At 43.1% G+C, this 17,508-nt stretch overlaps 1 protein-coding gene across 4 annotated transcripts in view; it reads right to left on the bottom strand.

Annotated features, from left to right (window-relative positions):
• Positions 1-14,847, bottom strand: part of LOC147434751 (uncharacterized) — a 63,615-nt gene extending 48,768 nt beyond the window's left edge. Inside the window, exons 1-2 of one of the 4 annotated variants that reach the window (XR_015185380.1) lie at positions 13,385-14,846; positions 12,818-13,072 (exon numbers count right to left, since the gene is read on the bottom strand). Coding sequence is in view for 3 of the 4 variants with exons in the window: in XM_086491183.1 (XP_086347309.1) it covers positions 12,818-13,072; positions 13,385-13,555 (426 nt within the window). In the remaining variant the exon portion in view is untranslated. Of the gene's footprint in view, positions 1-12,817; positions 13,073-13,384 lie in introns of all 4 variants that reach the window. The other 3 variants (XM_086491183.1, XM_086491181.1, XM_086491182.1) reach the window with 3 other exon arrangements.
• Between the last annotated feature and the right edge of the window lie 2,661 nt (positions 14,848-17,508).

Here is a 17,508-nt window from a genome sequence, read left to right as displayed (position 1 = left end):
AAAAAAGCAAAAGCAAAATTCGCGTCGCTCATCATTTTCCCAAAAAAAAAATTTAAAATAATAATCCGCCTCCGCGATTTCCGGAATTTAGGGTTTTTGGCAAAAATTAGGGTTTGCAAGAATTTTAGGGTTTCTGGCAGAAATTAGGGTTTTTGTTGTCCGCCACGTCATCACTTTGTGACATACCCCCCTCTTGAAAGCATTGTAATCGACCGCGATTACGCCTGCAAAACCGACAAAAGCCATAAACCGTCTTAGCAAACACTGACTGTTAGTACCTACGTACTAGGAACACACATCTAGCACATGTACAAAATCGACAGTCACATCACACGACATCACAGGACATCACCAGACATCACACGACATCACATGACATTCAACATTCATTCGGATCTTAGACCATGATTTATCGGCAATGTAGCTAGCAATCACATCTAGGTCCAATCGGGACCTCATCGATGTCCGATTGACTAACCCCTATTGCAACCATGTCTATTCGAGATCAATCAGACCAAAATGCTGCAGTCATTTCGGCTATCAGTTCCTGCACTCACAAGAAGTCAAGAACAAATCAGTATCATAATCAGGAATTCCATTTCATAAAGTCATCCAGCAGAATACTGTCAGCTCTCAGTATCCCTGAAGCTCAAAGAGACATCAGTGACTTTAGTATCAAAATCGAGGCATCTGTTGACAAAGGAGTGGAGTGACTCCCCTCTTGTGCATCCCACTGCACCAGATCTCCGGCCAAGCTGAATTCTGGGTTCCGTTTGGAGTAGACTATGCTAAACCAAAACATCGAGGTAAAGTTTCACAATCCGAGGAGTATCTGCTAGGTCCTCCTCCTCCATCCACTTCGCATCAAATGCAGGAAAGTTCTTGAACTTAACCAAGAACCCGCCTTCGGACTTTACCTTTCTTCGTATCATTATGTGCCAAAATCTGTTCAGGAACAAGGATCTCCTCGTTTTCTTCCACTTTGGGTTGCTCATCAGGCTCCCCACCATCAGGCACATCACCCTTAACAGGTTTCAAGAGACTCACATGCAATGCATTGTGAATCCTCCAAGTATCTGGCAGTTTCAATCGGAAGGAGACATCATTTATCTTGTCAGTAATCTCGAAAGGTCCGTAGTATCACATACTAAGCTTTGGAAAAAGCCTCTCCTTTCCTTTTTTCTTTCTTAGGCGTGCCTTCTCAAAAGTAAGAGCACCCAATCATCCTCCTTCAGTTTCCAGTCGCGACGATGGCGATCCGCTGCCTTTTTCTGTCGTTCTTGAGACTTCTGCAAAGTCTCGCGAACCTTGGCAAAAGCCATATCCAAGTCTCGCGAATATTCATCCGCTTCAAATTTCTAATCTTTCGTGCTCAGAAAGGATGGAACCTTCGCAGCAGTTTCAACAATCTCACATGGCGTCTTCCCTGTCGAAGAGTGTATCGTGTTATTGTAGGCAAATTCCACCAAAGGTAAGTTCCCATTGAGTCTTCTGATGCGAGATACAAGACTTCAATAAATCTAAAATCACTGAATTGGCAATCTCAGATTACCCATCAGTCTGCAAGTGGAACGATGACGAGAACTGCAACCGCGTGCCAATGTTCTCCCAAATTGCCTTCCAAAACAAACTCATAAATCTGGGGTCTCTGTCGGAGACAATCGTCTCAGGCGTGCCATGTAATCGGAAAATCATCGTGATCATTCTGTATTCTCGGGAGATCAAAAAAAATGAAATCCATTTCAATATTTTCCCAGGGGCGGGTAGGTATGGGTAAAGGCTGTAACAATCCCTGTGCCTTATGCCTGTCAAACTTGACCTTCTGGCATACCAAGCAACTGCGCACAAACTCTTCCACATCCTTCTTCAGTCTCCGCCAAAAGAAATCTCTCTCTACCCCTTTCATGGTGGTAGCAATGCCGCGGTGACCCATAAAAGGTGGACAGTGGCAATCAGTCATAACCTTTTCCCTCAACGGCTGTGTAACGCACAACATAGTCTTTTTCATCAAGTAGCCTTCCCGAAGGGAGTATCCACCTACTGTCTCCCCATCCCGTATCCGTGTGAAAATATCTGCAAAATCTGTATCTGTGGCACACTGATCGACCATATCCTCGAAGCTCCTATGATGTATCGCGGAAATAGCCAGAACCAACGGTTTTCGAGACAAAGCATCTGCCACCACATTCTTCTGTCCCTGCACATGGACAATCTCGAAGTGGAACTGTGACAAGATGTTCACCCACCGCATCTGCTTTTCCAAAAGCTGCTTCTATGACAAGAAGTAGCGCAAACTCTGATGGTCTGTAAAGACAGTAAAATCCGCTCCGAGTAGGTAATGCCGCCACTGAGTAAGAGCATGGATAACCGCCAAAAGCTCTCATAGATCTGTGTTGTCATCTCCGGCCTAGAGAACAAACGGCTCTCGTAAGCTATGACATGGCGTTCTTGCATCAAGACCGCACCCAGACTACGACCACAAGCATCCAATATACTTCAAATGACTTCTGCAAGTCCGGCAAAGTCAAAATAGGTCCCGTAGTCAATTTCTCTTTCAATATCCGAAAGGCAGTCACCTCTGTGGGTCCCCACGAAAAAGGTACTCCTTTCTGTGTCAAGGTAGGCAAAGGGGAAGCAACCTCTGCAAACTTTCGTATGAACCGCCTGTAGTACGAACACAGTCCCAAGAAGCTTCTAACTTCATGGACATTCCTCAAATCGGGCCAATCACGGATAGTCTCTATCTTGGCCGGGTTCATTTGCACTCCTGCTGTTGACACAATGTGTCCCAAAAAATGTATCTCTGGTAGGAAAAATTCACTTTTCGTAGCATTAATCACTAATGTGTGATCTCGTAATGCATGAAAGACTTGAAGCAGATGATCTCTGTGTTTTGCCTCATTCTTTGAGAAAACAATGATGTCGTCAAAGAAAGTGCCAACAAATAGCCTATACTCTCGAAAAATCCTATCCATCATCCGGTTAAATGTTGCAGGAGCATTGGTTAAGCCAAAAGGCATCACCAAAAACTCAAATAACCCAAAAGTCGTCCGAAGAGCTGTCTTGTAGACATCTCCTGGCGCTATCCTGATCTGATGATATCCACTCTTCAAGTCAATCCTGCTAAAGCACGAGGATCCCTGTAACTTGTCGAGTATATCCTCGATCCTAGGAATCGGAAATCTGTTCTTGATGGTGATTTCGTTGAGAGTGCTATAATCGATGCACATTCTCCAAGATCTGTCTTTCTTCAAAACCAACAACACTGGATAGCAATACGGTGAAGTACTAGGCTGGACAAGACCCTTTTCCAAGAGGTCTTTCACTGGGTTCATAATCTTTTCATTCTGTACTCGGCTCACACGATAAGGTGGCCGATTCGGTGGCGTGCTTCCAGATATCAGATCAATGGTATGATCTTCAGGCCCTCTCAAAAGCAATCGGCATGAGCGTGGAGAAAAAAAATCTTGGCGTTCTTTTCTTCAGGTCAAAACATATTCAACCTTTATCCATCGTTCAGTTCTCCCAAAAGAATGAGTAAGAAAACTGAAGTTCATCAAGTACAATCTCTAAGCCCTTCCTTTATCAAAGTCGCTTTCTCGGCCCGGTAGTCAACCACGGCGTAGTTCTTGTGGTACCAAGGGATCGCGAGTAGAACGTCACTCGCGTGCCTTGAACACCCCTGTCATTGAAAACGAAGTTTGCCAATGCTCGGTGTAATGGCAACATCCCATCCGCGTGCCAGTTGAACTACCTCCGCCTGTGGCGTCAGTCTGTCGGGCGTAGTTCCAAATCGAGCCGCCAATTCCAAGTGAAAAGAAGTTTGCCTTGGCTCCTTCAAAAGAGCTTCCTGATCCTTCACTTTGCCCCAAAAGCGGCAAAGTTTATACTTTCATTCATTAGACTCGGTGCAGGTCCCACGCCATGTGGTACCAGTTCTGCTTTTCTATCTGCCTTTTTTGCCACATTCCTCAGCTGCTCTCGAACTCTCAGACCTGTCGTCGTCTTTATCACTCTGTTCTTTCTGTGCCTTATCAGGGCACTTCGCGGAGATATGTCCATGTTCCCCGCATCCAAAGCACTTCCCCTCTCTGATGAAGCGAGCTCTCTCCTCAGGAGTAAGCTTGGGTCGTGCATCCTTTTTTTTCTCTGGGTTGCTCATTTTCATTCTTCTTTCATTCCCAGAAGTCTGTTCGGCTCGTTGTGTCATGGCCTCATCTGTGAGGTAGGTCGGACTGCCAGAGTGAATGGCAAAGCCCCGCTTCGCATGACTCATCAACTCCTGAATAGAAGCTGACTTTTGTTCCAAGCAGTGATCTCGGATCTCTGTAGGTAGACCCCAGGTAAACCGTCAATCTGTTCTCTGAACGAGATCTTCTTGAATGAAGAGGCGGGTAGAAAAGAGTTCCAGAATCTTTCACAATAAGCATTGATTGTATCTTTCTTGGTCATCCGAAGATGGTTCCAAGCAGCTCGTACATCTCGTTCATATTCTTTCGTCAACCAAGAAGAAATAAAAAGCTTCTTAAATTTCAGTCATTTAACTGGCGCACTCTTGTTAAAAAAAGCGTGGACCACCAAGTACGAGCATTCCCCTTAAGGTAATAGGTAGCTCTCTGAATCTTGGAGTGCTCTGAATAGCGTCCTTCAGCGAAAGCGATGTCAAACTGCTGAATAAAAGACAAAGCCTTCGAAGCATCTGAGTATCCTGAAAAGTATCAAACTTGATCGAGTGGCCACCTTCCTTAAACTCTCGGACTTTCTTGCTTTTTTCTTCGAGAAAGTCATACTGGTTGGCTTTGTAAAAATTCTTCTTGTTCGCATAAAACTTTCCGTCATCGGAATCTGAGCTATCTGTATACGAGTCCTCAGAAGAACTGTGAGTCTCTCGGCGAGATGTAGCCTTCTTCTTGACCTTTCCGAAGCTTTGTTTCTTGCTTCGCTTTTTACCTTTTCTGTCTTCTTCGCTCGAATCTGAAGAGCTAGAAGAACTATCAGAAGAAGAAGAAGAAGAACTCGGTACTCCTTCAAATCGAACACGTTTCTTCCGTTTCTTTGCCTTGTCAAATGTCAACCGACGACCCAAATATCCCGGGAAGTCAGTGCCTTTCTTCTGGCTTTTGCTGTGCTTTTTGTCTTTCTTTTGCACGTCGAAAAGCTGAGCAATCCGTGCATCAACCACATTCTCCAGTTCCTTCTCCGTATATTTTCTTGGAGGCAAAAGGTTTCTTGAGAGCGGGTTTCGGGAGTGGTGTTGTGGTTCTCTGCCACTCCATCTGTACCTCTTCCAAAGAGGTCTGGTTCATATATTTTGCCATCTTCGGATCCTTGGCAAAATTGAGCATCATCTTTGTTGCATCGCCGATCAATTGGCGACACTCCATCTCTCGCCGCTCCGCCTAAGTAGGCCAAGGCGGCCCGGGCCGTACTCTCTGCCGGAATCTTCCTTGTGATCCCTGCCCACATCTCCAAATGCAGAGGGAGTCTACTGATCATTGCCTGAAGCCATAGGTGCCGCGGAAAAAAAAATTCGGGGATCGGATTTCCCGTAGAAGAGAAATCGACCGTGCTCTGATACCACTGTAACAGACTTGGACACTACAAGTCAAGAATCAACCGCGACAGCACCAAATAACCACTTCAAAACAATTCACAGATCACAATAGATTTGCACTGGCCCGGCGGAGTTCCGTGCCTAGAGATATTGGCCCCAAAGACTGGCGCCCCTTTGGGTATTTCTTTTTGTATTAATCAATCATCAAAGTACAAGAGAGCGGTTAGGGTTTCACTCTCAGACTCTGCGTCCAGATGCCCTGAGAAGTGAGGCCCTCACCACTAATTTAAAGGTTACAAGGGATGCCCAAAAGCAGAGCCCCAAAAGCTTTTAAAATCAAAAGCATCAGTTCTCTCTCTCTCTTAGAGAGTCTTTTCTCTTTTTTTTATTAAAAAAAAAAGCAAAAGCAAAATTCGCGTCGCTCATCATTTTCCAAAAAAAAAAATTTAATAATTCGCCTCCGCGATTTCCGGAATTTAGGGTTTCTGGCAAAAATTAGGGTTTGCAGGAATTTTAGGGTTTCTGGCAGAAATTAGGGTTTCTGCTGTCTGCCACGTCATCACTTTGTGACATCCCGACTGGATCTAGATGCGATTGCTAGCTAAGTTGCCGATAAATCATGGTCTAAGATCCGAATGAATGTTGAATGTCATGTGATGTCCTGTGATGTCTAGTGATGTCCTCTGATGTCGTGTGACGTGACTGTCGATTGGTACATGTGCTACATGTGTGTTCCGAATGCGTAGGTACTAACAGTCAGTGTCTGCTAAGACGGTTTATGGCCTCTGTCTGTTTTGCAGGCGTAATCGAGGGCGATTACAATGCTTTCAAGAGGGGGTATGTCACAAAGTGATGACGTGGCTAACCCTAACCTGCTGAAAACCCTAACCCTAACCCTAAAAGGCAACAAGGAAAACAGTCGGATGCTGACGTGGCACCGTACAGCAAATTCCGAAAAACGCGGCGCGTTTCACGCTGGACTGTACGGCAACTTTTGCGCTGGGAAAAAGCTACGCAAATTTTTGGGCAGCTTTTTATTCTACGCAATTGAAAAAGGCCTATTTTTGCTTTATTTTGATGGGCTCAAGAGAGCTTGTGAGAGAAAGAGCCTTGGCTTTATTTTTAGGCTTTTGGATTTTAAGCTTTTGGGGCTCTCTTTTTGGCATCCCTTGTAAACAAATAAATAAGTGGTTTGGGCTCCCACTCTGCACAGCATCTGGACGCAGAGTCTGAGAGTGAGACCCAACCACTCTTGTACTTTAAACTCAGATTAATACAAAAAGAAATACCGAAAGGGGCGCCAATCTTTGGGGCCAATATCTCTAGGCACGGAACTCCGTCGGGCCAGTGTAAATCTATTGTGAACTGTGAACTGTTTTGGAGTGGTTATTTGGTGCTGTCGCAGTCGATTCTTGACTTGGAGTGTCCAAGTCTGTTACAAGAAAAGCAACATTGACAAATGAGAAGCGCAAAGAAATCATCCTAGATGTAAAATTAAAGGGCAAGTCTGTCCCACTTGTATTGGCTTCCGCCATTTCTAAAATAATGAAATCCAATCTTTTTGTTTATTCGTTCTTCTTGAGAGATTTAAACTTGTCAGAATTAGAAAAAGAACACCAAGAATTTTGCAAGCTCAAGCCGATTGTTGCTCTGAGGGTTTGCCTTGAGAGCCACTCTTGCAAGCTGGACACTCCAAGCGAGAAATCAATAGCAACACAAGAATAGAAACTGCAAAATCATTGAGCTTTGAGTGGAGAGAAAGAGAGAGAGAGAGAGTAGACACGGCACGGCATAGTTCTGCCCCCAAATGCACTGGCTCCATAGACTGGCGCCTCTTCCGATATTTCTTTATTATTGCTCGCTGCAAAGTATAGCTCCCGAGGGTCCTCTGCTCTCAGGTTTGGACACTCCAAGCAAGAAATCAATAGCAACACAAGAATAGAAACTGCAAAATCATTGAGCTTTGATTGGAGAGAAAGTGTCAGGTGCAGGGGAAGTGTAAGGATTTAGCTCGGATCTACTACTCCGCACAAACAAAAGGGACACTACACTTCACTTCAAAGAACTGAGCTGAACTGAAAGAAAGAGAGACGCAAAGAGAGAGAGAGAGAAAGAGACAACATGGCATGTCGGTCCCAAACCGAAAGGCCCCCTTGCTCTGTTGCCAGAGCAAGTACTTTCTTTATTTCTTGCACAAATGCTGATACAATGATGCTAAATGTTGATGATGTTGAGATGCTAATGGGTACTGCTCTAGATGTTGAGGGGTACTGCTGGGTATTGCGGGTACTGAGATACTGGGTTACTGCTTGTACTGAGGGGTATTGCGGGTACTGGGGATCCCTATGCTGGTCTAGGCAGGAGCCAAGCCACAACACAAGGGGTGCTAGGTGTTGGGGTACTATGTCGACGACGATGACGATGACGACGATGATGAGGAGGCTATGGCTGAATGCTGAAATGCTAGCGATGTCGATGGCTAGGATCTGCAACCATGACGAGGCCAGGGTTGAATGATGATGACAATTATAGGCTGAAAACGCTGAGGAGAGGAGGCTGAAAATGCTGAGGTACTAGCCCTACGAGCACTGAGGATGCACTCCCTTCTTCTTCTGCTGCCTCTTCTGCTTCTATTCACACTGGTCATGTTGCTTACAAAGGTATTAAAATCTGGGTCGAGCAGGCTGAAAAAAGACCCCACGATCTCATGAAAATGCTAAAAGTCACTTATTAATAATGCCAGGCTAGAGGTGGTTCACAAATGGCAAAGTGCATATATGCTAACTGGGCTGCACTGTGCAAGAAAGGGTATGCAACTATGACCAGCCTGGCCATGCACATCCTGCTAGAGGCTCACAAAGTGCCAGGCTAGGTCCTAAGCTAAACTAAGACTGACGCTAGACTGTAGTAGAAGCATGTCCAATGAAGTGCGCACCTGACATCCCCCCCCCCCCCCCCCCCCCCCCCTGTTAAAGGTGAGGCACAACTGCTGAACTTCACCTTTGGATACTTTCTGTACTTCTTATGTTGAATGCTTCTGACGCTTGTGGATGCGTGAACCAATGAAAACTTCTCCAAACTTCTGGATACTGCGGATGTAGGTATTGTTGCGATGTAAACATCTGATAGCTCTACGGAGGAGTCATCCTCTGACAGTTTGGACGCGGATGACCACATGTTTTATGCAAAGAAGAAGCACTTCTACAGAGCCAACCAATATGACTTCCTTGAAGACGAGCAAGAATACAAAAGAATTTAAAGGTAGACAGTCGATAAAATTTGAATCCTTTTCTGGATTTTGAGATGCTCCGAAGGTTTGGCCTTCATCCAGCAGTTGACATAGCCTTCTCTCGAGGGCACTACTCAGAGCACTCCAAGATTAGGAGGACTGTAAAGTCACTTATTAATAATGCCATGCTAGAGGTGGTTCACACGTAGCAAGGTGCATATATGCTAACTGACCGTACTGTGAAAGAGAGGGTATGCAACTATAACCAGCCTGGGCATGCACGTCCTACTAGAGGCTCACAAAGAGCCAGGCTAGGTCCTAAGCTAAACTAAGACTAACGCTAGACTGTGGCAGAAGCATGTCCACGTAGCGTAAGTGAAGTGCGCAAGTAACAGAGAGAGTCGACACAACACGGAAGAGTTCCGCCCCCAAATGCATTGGCGCCCCTTCCGGTATTTCTTTATTATTACTCGCTGCAAAGTACACCTCTCAAGGGTCCTCTGCTCTCAGACTCTACATCCAGATGCCCTGCAGAGTGAGGCCTTGGGGTCCTTTTTAACTTACAAGGGATGCTCAAAAGCACTTCTCTCAAAAGCATTAAACCCCAAAAGCATCTAATCACCAAAAGCTAGCGTGGAAATTGCCAAGAACAGCCAATGTAATTTGCAAAAATCCGTACAACCTGCCACGTGGCAGCCTCAACGCAATCCACAAAAAATCCGTACAGCCCAACCACATCATCATCCGTATGGACTGCCACATCAGCATGTTAGGACGTTTTACGAAAATCAGCCTCAGACTTCAAGCTCTGGGATTTTTAGGGTTAGGCCCCTTGGCCAATGCTCAAAAGTTCTTTAAGTTGGTCGGTTCACTTTCTCTTGTCCACTCGACCATTTTCTCATGCCACATCATCGCTTTGTGACAATCCCCACTCTTGAAAGGATTGTAACCGCCCTTGATTACACCTGCAAAAACAACCAAAGAACAGAAACTTTCTTTAGTAGACACCGACTCTATGTACTCATCCACCAGACTCCAGCAAACTGGTAGTTCTACAAAGACAACAATCACTAAGCAATCACAATTCTGTTGCGGGTCATCCACCAGACTCCACCAATCCGGTAGTTCTACAAAGACAACAATCACTAAGCAATCACATTTCTGCTGAGGGTCTCGGATACAAATCATGATCATTGTAACCATTTAGCAATCACATCCAGACCGTGTTGATATTTTCACAGATGCCTTGATCTACTAAATCTTGCAACTATAAAATTCATATCCTCTTATTTCAAGCAAACCATGCCCATGACTATCCCCACAAGACAATGCATGCATATAGCATACAGTCGATGCCCATGACTATCTTCACACGACAATACATCCATATAGCATACAATTCACAAAATTACACACTTAGTTCACATTAAACGCCGTGTATTAATCATCCAATCTGTCCATCTCATTCCGTCCAGAACTCTTGATGCACTAATGCCCTTCCCAACTACGGGTGAAACTCTCGGCCGTTGGCCATTTCACACTAGCCACACAATGTCCGACCATTTGTGACTTCAAGAATAGGGTCCCAAAAATTAAAGAAAAATCAAGGGAAAGAAACCAACAATCAAGGTTAGTGGTTGCCACAGCCTCGTGACATACCCCCCTCTTGAAATCGCAAAGGTCCTCGATTGCATGCCAAATATACATGCCATATATGATTTAGTGTGATTAGCACCCTTTTATCATCACATGTATCCATAGGAAGGTCACGAAACATAGCTACAAATGAATTAATGAGACCTTTATATTTTTGTCATTTCATCTACGATAGAAGTGAGCATAATACCTTTAGCATTTATAGAGCAGTGTCCACTTCAATTGCATTGAATTCGTATGTACATTTGATGTGCTAACTCCATCATTACTCCTGTTTCGAACACGTTGGGTTGGGGCATATGTAGGTTGTAACCCGAAGGCCTCAAGGTAAAGCTGTAATACATTCGGTGACTCAAGGAGTTCACACTCTTCCATCCACTTCACATCCATAGGTGGATAGTTCTTGAACTTCACCAAATAACCTCTTGCAACTTTTTCTTTCCTTATGTGCCAAAATCTGCTCAGGTACCAAGATCTCATCAAGTTCCTCAACTTCTGGCTGATCTTCATCTGGCATATCTTTTGGCACATCACCCACAAAGGATCTTAGAAGAGTCACATGAAACGCATTATGAATATTCGAAGTGTCGGGCAATTTCAGCCTATACGCAACATCGCCAATCTTATCAAGTACTTGAAAAGGCCCATAATAACGCATACTGAGCTTCGGAAACAACCTTTCCTTGCCCTTCATTTTCTTTAACCTTGCCTTTTCAAACCGCAAGAGTAGCCAATCACCAGGTGAAAACAACCATTCACTTCAGTGATGATCAGCAACCCTTTTTTGCTTTGCCTGAGTCTTCTCCATATTCTCGACATAATGATTTGCTTCAAAAATTTGTCCTTTGTGTGCAAAATGGGAGGAACCTTTTTGCCACCCTCAACATTCTCAAAAGGTGCCTTGTCTGTGACGAATGCACCGTATTGTTGTACGCATACTCAAGCAGGGGTAGATGTTGTTCCCACTTGCCCGTATTATCTAACGCATAACATTTTAGCAGATTTAAGACGATAGAATTAGCCTCTTCTGACTGCCCATCGGTTTGTGGATGAAATGAGGATGAAAACTTGAGCGTGGTGCCCATATTTTCAAACAAGCCTCTCCAAAACAGGCTCGTCATACGAGAATCACAATCACTGACAATAGACTGTGGCATACCAAGGTACTTGAGCACATTGTACATAAACAACCGTGCAATCTTGTCAAGTTGATCTTCTTCTTGACAAGAATAAAATGGGCCTGCTTGTTGAACCTGCAAATAATGGTCCATATACCATCATTCCCTGTCGGCGTTATTGGAAGATCAAAGATAAAATTCATAGAAATGCTTTCCCATGACTTATCTAGAATAGGCAGTGGCTGTAACAACCTTGGTGCCTTTTGCCTGTCAAATTTGACCTTTTGGCAAATCACGCATGTTCGCACAAAGGCATCCACATCTCTCCTCAAAGTAGGCCAATAAAAGAATGTCTCGACCACTTTCACTGTCGCATCTATACCACGGAACCACTCCGCTCCTTTGTCACAAATTGCCTAGAATGGAATAAAACCACTAATTTCTCCATGAGATTTAGGAAAAATGACAGGCTGATGGTATTCTGTTGAATGACTTTATGGTGCTCTCTCATTTGTGTAGTCTGAGTACACGTCAAAAAGAAGAATTGACTACAGCATTTTACTTGTTTCTATCCTGTATTTTACTTATCACAGGTAGTGTCGAGGCATTAATTTTGGATGATCAACATACACGATCCAAATTCATCAAGTTTGGGAAGCCAACTTACAACTACACAAAAAGTTCAATAATACTTGTTGGTTTGTAATCACCTATATCCAATAATTTATACACGCTTTACATGTCACAACATATAACAGATGCATTACGACTAGATTATCTATTACAAGCTCAAAGCCATACACACATCTTTTAAACTATCATAGGGTTATTGATAGATGATTAGTAAAGTCTTGAAATATAGAAACTCCTCTAAACTCCACAAACAACCCAACCCCCCCCCCCCAAAAAAAAAAAAACCAAGCAATTTCAATCTAGACACAGCCTAGGGAGTGTGTTTTCGGCCCTTAGTATGAGATGAGATAAAACCTTGAGGAGAGATCTTCTACAAGCATGCTTAAATATCATGCATAGTATTCCAAGAGATACAAGAACCAGAGCAAAAACCTATATCAACTTCGGGTGGCCAAACTTTAGACACTATATAAACTAAATTAAGGCTGTATAGTTGAATTTTATCACACTAACCTCAACAATTCTAATGGAAAGCACAAGCATAACCACCACAAAGAATTCTAGCCAACAAACTTTCCACATCCCTTGGTTAAGATGGAACAAAAATATGAAGGCTTGTTGGCGCACCTTAACGTCACGGTGGATATGGCCGTGATGATGAAGATACTCAAGTGCTTTTAGACTCTCCTTCAAGACAGTAGCAATAACGGGTTCTTCAAACCCATCAGAATAAGCTGATTTCATTATGTGCAAGCACGAGCCGCCAGACATGTAGGGCATGACAACCCACAAGCTGTGATCCACCACAAAAGAGCAGTAAGCACTTAGCACATTCGGATGATTAATCAAGCTCATTGTTTGTGCTTCTCGCCGTATATCATCCTGCAACAAAAACAAAATGTTTTTATACCAAATATCTATCATGTAATCAACTTAAACCACTCAGCCACCTTAGACCACGTAAAATGTCCATCCCCACAAAAAACTTATCATAAGCCACTAAACAAAGGATATCTTGTATGCTGCTTGAGCATACAAGCTGCTACTATAACTTTTAGTAACCTACTTAAGCAAGGTCCCAGATCAGTAAAAATCTATCAAATGCACATGAATGCTCTACCTGACTGCAAAGCACCAAAAAAACTGTGCAGAAAAAAGCAAAACTCCAAACGACAGATAGGTATGATTACGAACCAAGCTGTTATTGCATCTATCCATATCAAGAACTTTGATTGCCACTATCTCGTTGAATGGAATGCATTTGGCCTTGTAAACAACGGCACTCGCACCCTGGCCAACCTCTTCCATCAATGTATACATTGATGAAATAAGGGGATACTTCCTCTTTTCAGCCTTTTGTTCCATCTCGTCAGACTCGAATCCTCGCAAGCTTTTCACCCTCGGTAGGTAAACTGCCTTTGTGCTTACTGACACGCAATGATTAGGATAAGTACGCTTCTGGGAGTACCAAATTTATTGCTACAAAGGATGTGCTAAAGAGCACCACTGTGTGGCTATGGACTTGTTTACCAAAGAGACAAAAGGTGTAAATAGCCTGCTATTGCCAGGCAACACGTAAAATCTGGCGTATTCACAAAGGTGTGGGTAAATGGAATCGATCTAGAGCAATCCAAAGGCTGCCTGCGAAAGAAAGTTGAGTAATGTTCTCTTGATCAAATGGATAAAAACTCTCAAATGCTGCCTAGCATGTGCACATCAATCTCCATCGTCCTAGTTCTAGCTATCACATTAGGGCCACAGTTACCAACATGTTCACTAAACAAAGAAACCATTTGTGGTGATTGAATGATGGCCCCATGAAAGGGTCGTCCTGATATTTGGAGCATAAGAAGTCGTGAAAAGCGTACTCTTCATGTCATTTTTCCACCTAACTGAAACAGTATCAACACTTGAAATGGAAGCTTGAGTATGGGATTCCCCATCTTACATACATGAAAGGCCTATCATTGCATTAGGCCCTAGTGCGCAAAAGTTCTGAAAACTTAGAGCTGCCAGATAAGTTGAACTCTCTCTGACAAATCCAAGCAAGGCGGAGTAGATAAAGATGGTACCACTGCTTCAATTGGTTACCTACAAATAATTATACTTCTGTCTAAAAGGCTAGATGAATGATAGGCACGTATAAGCTAGACACCTGTGAGCCTGCTGTGTATGCAATGCAGGCATAGACCTGGCCTAAAATCTGTCAAACTGTATAACAACACCCAACATCGGCTGAAGTAGCAGATACTTGTTTCACGTTCCTTTCTGATTGACTTTCAATGCTCTAATACCATCAAGAGAGCGGAATTGCTTGCTGTACAAATGGAGGCATTGATTCGCAAAAACGAGTGCTGAGTATTCAAGTTATACACAGGTTGATCACTGTAGAGCAAGGTCCTGCGCTCGCTGAGGACCCACGGAAGGCAGCAGAGAAGGGGACCAATAACTCTGCTTGCGATGGACCTCGTAGTAAAGAGGGCACAAATTTTCCTTGTGGGGATCATCTGCTTTTATTAGACAGATCGACTTCCTGCCGCTCAACCCAATTATGCATACTGCGCCATCGCACGCGCTGAGCTCCCGGCTCTTTGAACAGCAGCAATGCTTGGGGCCTCCAGCTTTGGAAGACTCGGTGTAAAATGAATGACGACGCCTTCCTTCACCTTGTAAATGATAGAAAGAAGAAATCGTGAAACGTGGGTAACTCTAGTCCTTCACACAACTTCACCATGTAAATGTAGAAAGAAAGAGACTCGCTTTCAAACAAGTTAACCCCAATGGGAAACGTGGTCTCCTAGAGTACCACCCCCGCTAGGTGCTGCGTTCAATTCCCGCCTCAGTGCCCGCGGTGTGTAAAATAAATTTTAGACAAAACAAGATAGCCGTTCAATTTAAGAAACAATCCATTTATAAATATCACTCGTTCTTTATTTGTATTTGCATGTGTGTCACCTCGCCATGTGCACTTCATGTTCACGAATTGCTCATTGTATTCTCTATACACTATCAAGAGGTTCACCCCATATGCATCTAATGTGACACACTTGCATGCATATGTACATACTTGCAACGAATATACATACTTGCCCACGTATTTTTATATGCCTGTGTCATGCATATCAAATAAGAATTTGTATCTCCATTCGCACATACATATTCGGATGATATACACATGCATTGTTGCATGTATGTGTGGTTCACCATCTTTACATGCACTCCCTCACAATGCTTGCCAAGCTAGCCTTTGAACCACATGCACTACATTCAATTTGGGTGCTTTGCTTATTCACAATGTCACAATGATCTACCACCAAAATCGATACCAGTAACCACTTGGCCACAATTTCCCTACTTCTTACGGATCCCCGAAACTGTCACGCCTTCTTGTGATGTATCCTATTGTATCCTAGCCAATCATTAACCAACGCTATCATGAGTCTCCAAATTTTCTTTTTTTTTTTATTGCATGGGCATGTATCACATTGCATTTCCAATGGTCAACTTTTTGGGTATATGAATTGCCTTAGCTCTCTCTCTCTCTCTCTCTCTCTCTCTCTCTTACTCTCTCTTATTTGCATTTAGAGACCATAATGTGTGCTTAATATGAAAAACAACCTTCACGACTGAGGAGAAGAAGAAGAAGAAGAAGAATATTTTAACGTCGTAGGAAAGTATCCCAAGAGACCTTAAAGATCTATCCGACGAGGAGAGTTGAACTCGAGGCCTGTTATTGGCATAACCAATCTACCACACTTGGGTGATAGAGAGAGTGTTGTTTTTGTGCAAGCGTGCACTCACACGCATGCATGTTTAATTGTTCTTGGATGCTACCCATCATGCACATGCATTTGAATATACACACACACGTAAAACATGTGTGTTGAGTGTGTGCTTTGCTCTAGTTCTTGTCATTAATGGGGCCTCCAAAAAGCACATGTTGAGTGTGTCCTTGGGGGTATGGTCTGTGGGGAAAGCTAAGTTTTTTTTTATTCATTTGTAGAAAAATCAGGATGACGTGGACAAATGTGCGACTTTGATTTGGTTAATAGAGTTTTGTTTACTTGGATTAGGAATATCCTTGTTTTAGTATATATCCAAGCATGTTGTTACAATCATGGGCATACACTCATAGACAGCAAATGCTAGCAGTGTGTTGAGTGTACATGTAGATATTGCTATGTATATAGTGTTCTAGAAAAGATACATTTGATTTGTCTAGAAAATCATCTTTATTTAGGAAAGTGATGGAGCAACATGCCAGTTTAAATTAGTTGATTTGATTTGTTAAGGGTTTTCTTTTGTCAAATGGGCAAAAGCTAGTTCCATGGGGTCGTTTCAAACAACAAGAGGATGCCATGCTTACATGTGGATATGAATACTTTTCAATGCTCCAATGTTCAAATTCCTTTTTGGTAGAATATGCTCTCCTATCTTGGATTCTTATGATTATTTTACATGTAGCTTCCACTAAAAATATAATACACTTAGTATAAGTGATGTTCTATGTCACCATTGTAGGAATGTCTACTGTGAGTGACTATAACAATTAGACTTACATAGCAAAGAGAGAGAGAGAGAGAGAGAGAGAGAGAGAAAGAAAAAAATGTATAGAAGATGTCCAAGCAAAGAGAATATGCGCAATTGTAACTTGGAATTAAGAAATTAGTAAGCTCAAGGACCCCGATGAATGGTATTGGATCATCAACGTGATGTCGGTAAGTTAAGGATAGTCTGGGTCATTTGTGTGCATTTTGAACCCCTTCTTATATTTACCCGGTCTTGTGGATGCCCTGGCTCGGATTGTGAGCAGAGTCAGTCTTGTAATTGTTTGATTGTTCAAAAAGGATAACAAAATAAGCGTGCATGAGAGAGAGAGAGAGAGAGAGAGTCAAAGGATAGGAGGGCAACAAAGTCAAAGCTAAAAGCTAATCATGAGGAAATAAGTGAAACATGCAATCAAATGATAAAGTGAAACATGCAAGCAAATGATAACTCACAAATAAGGGTTGGTGTAAGCTAAGTTCTTCGGCTTTGTCTAATTATGTGCTTATAGGGGGCCCAATGTTAAGGAAAAGTGTGCCATAGCTTAACCTTGAGCCGGTTGAAAAATCAAAACAGCCGATTGAAGGGAGGGGGAGAAGAAGAAAATCGACTTGGAATATTCAAGAAAATAGAATTAAATTGTAAAAAGTGTTGGCCATTATGGAAAATTTCCTCTTTGAATCTAGTCTAAAGGGAATTACGTATGTCTGTGACATTGATTTTTCCGGAACACTGATAGGGGCTCATGTATGCTAGGCTCCTAAAGGATGAGA

The sequence above is a fragment of the Adiantum capillus-veneris genome, chromosome 19 (assembly GCF_014529385.1).
Source record: "Adiantum capillus-veneris isolate H3 chromosome 19, ASM1452938v2, whole genome shotgun sequence".
In the NCBI taxonomy this organism is placed as follows: Eukaryota; Viridiplantae; Streptophyta; class Polypodiopsida; order Polypodiales; family Pteridaceae; genus Adiantum; species Adiantum capillus-veneris.
This window is presented reverse-complemented; position numbering and strand designations above follow the sequence as displayed.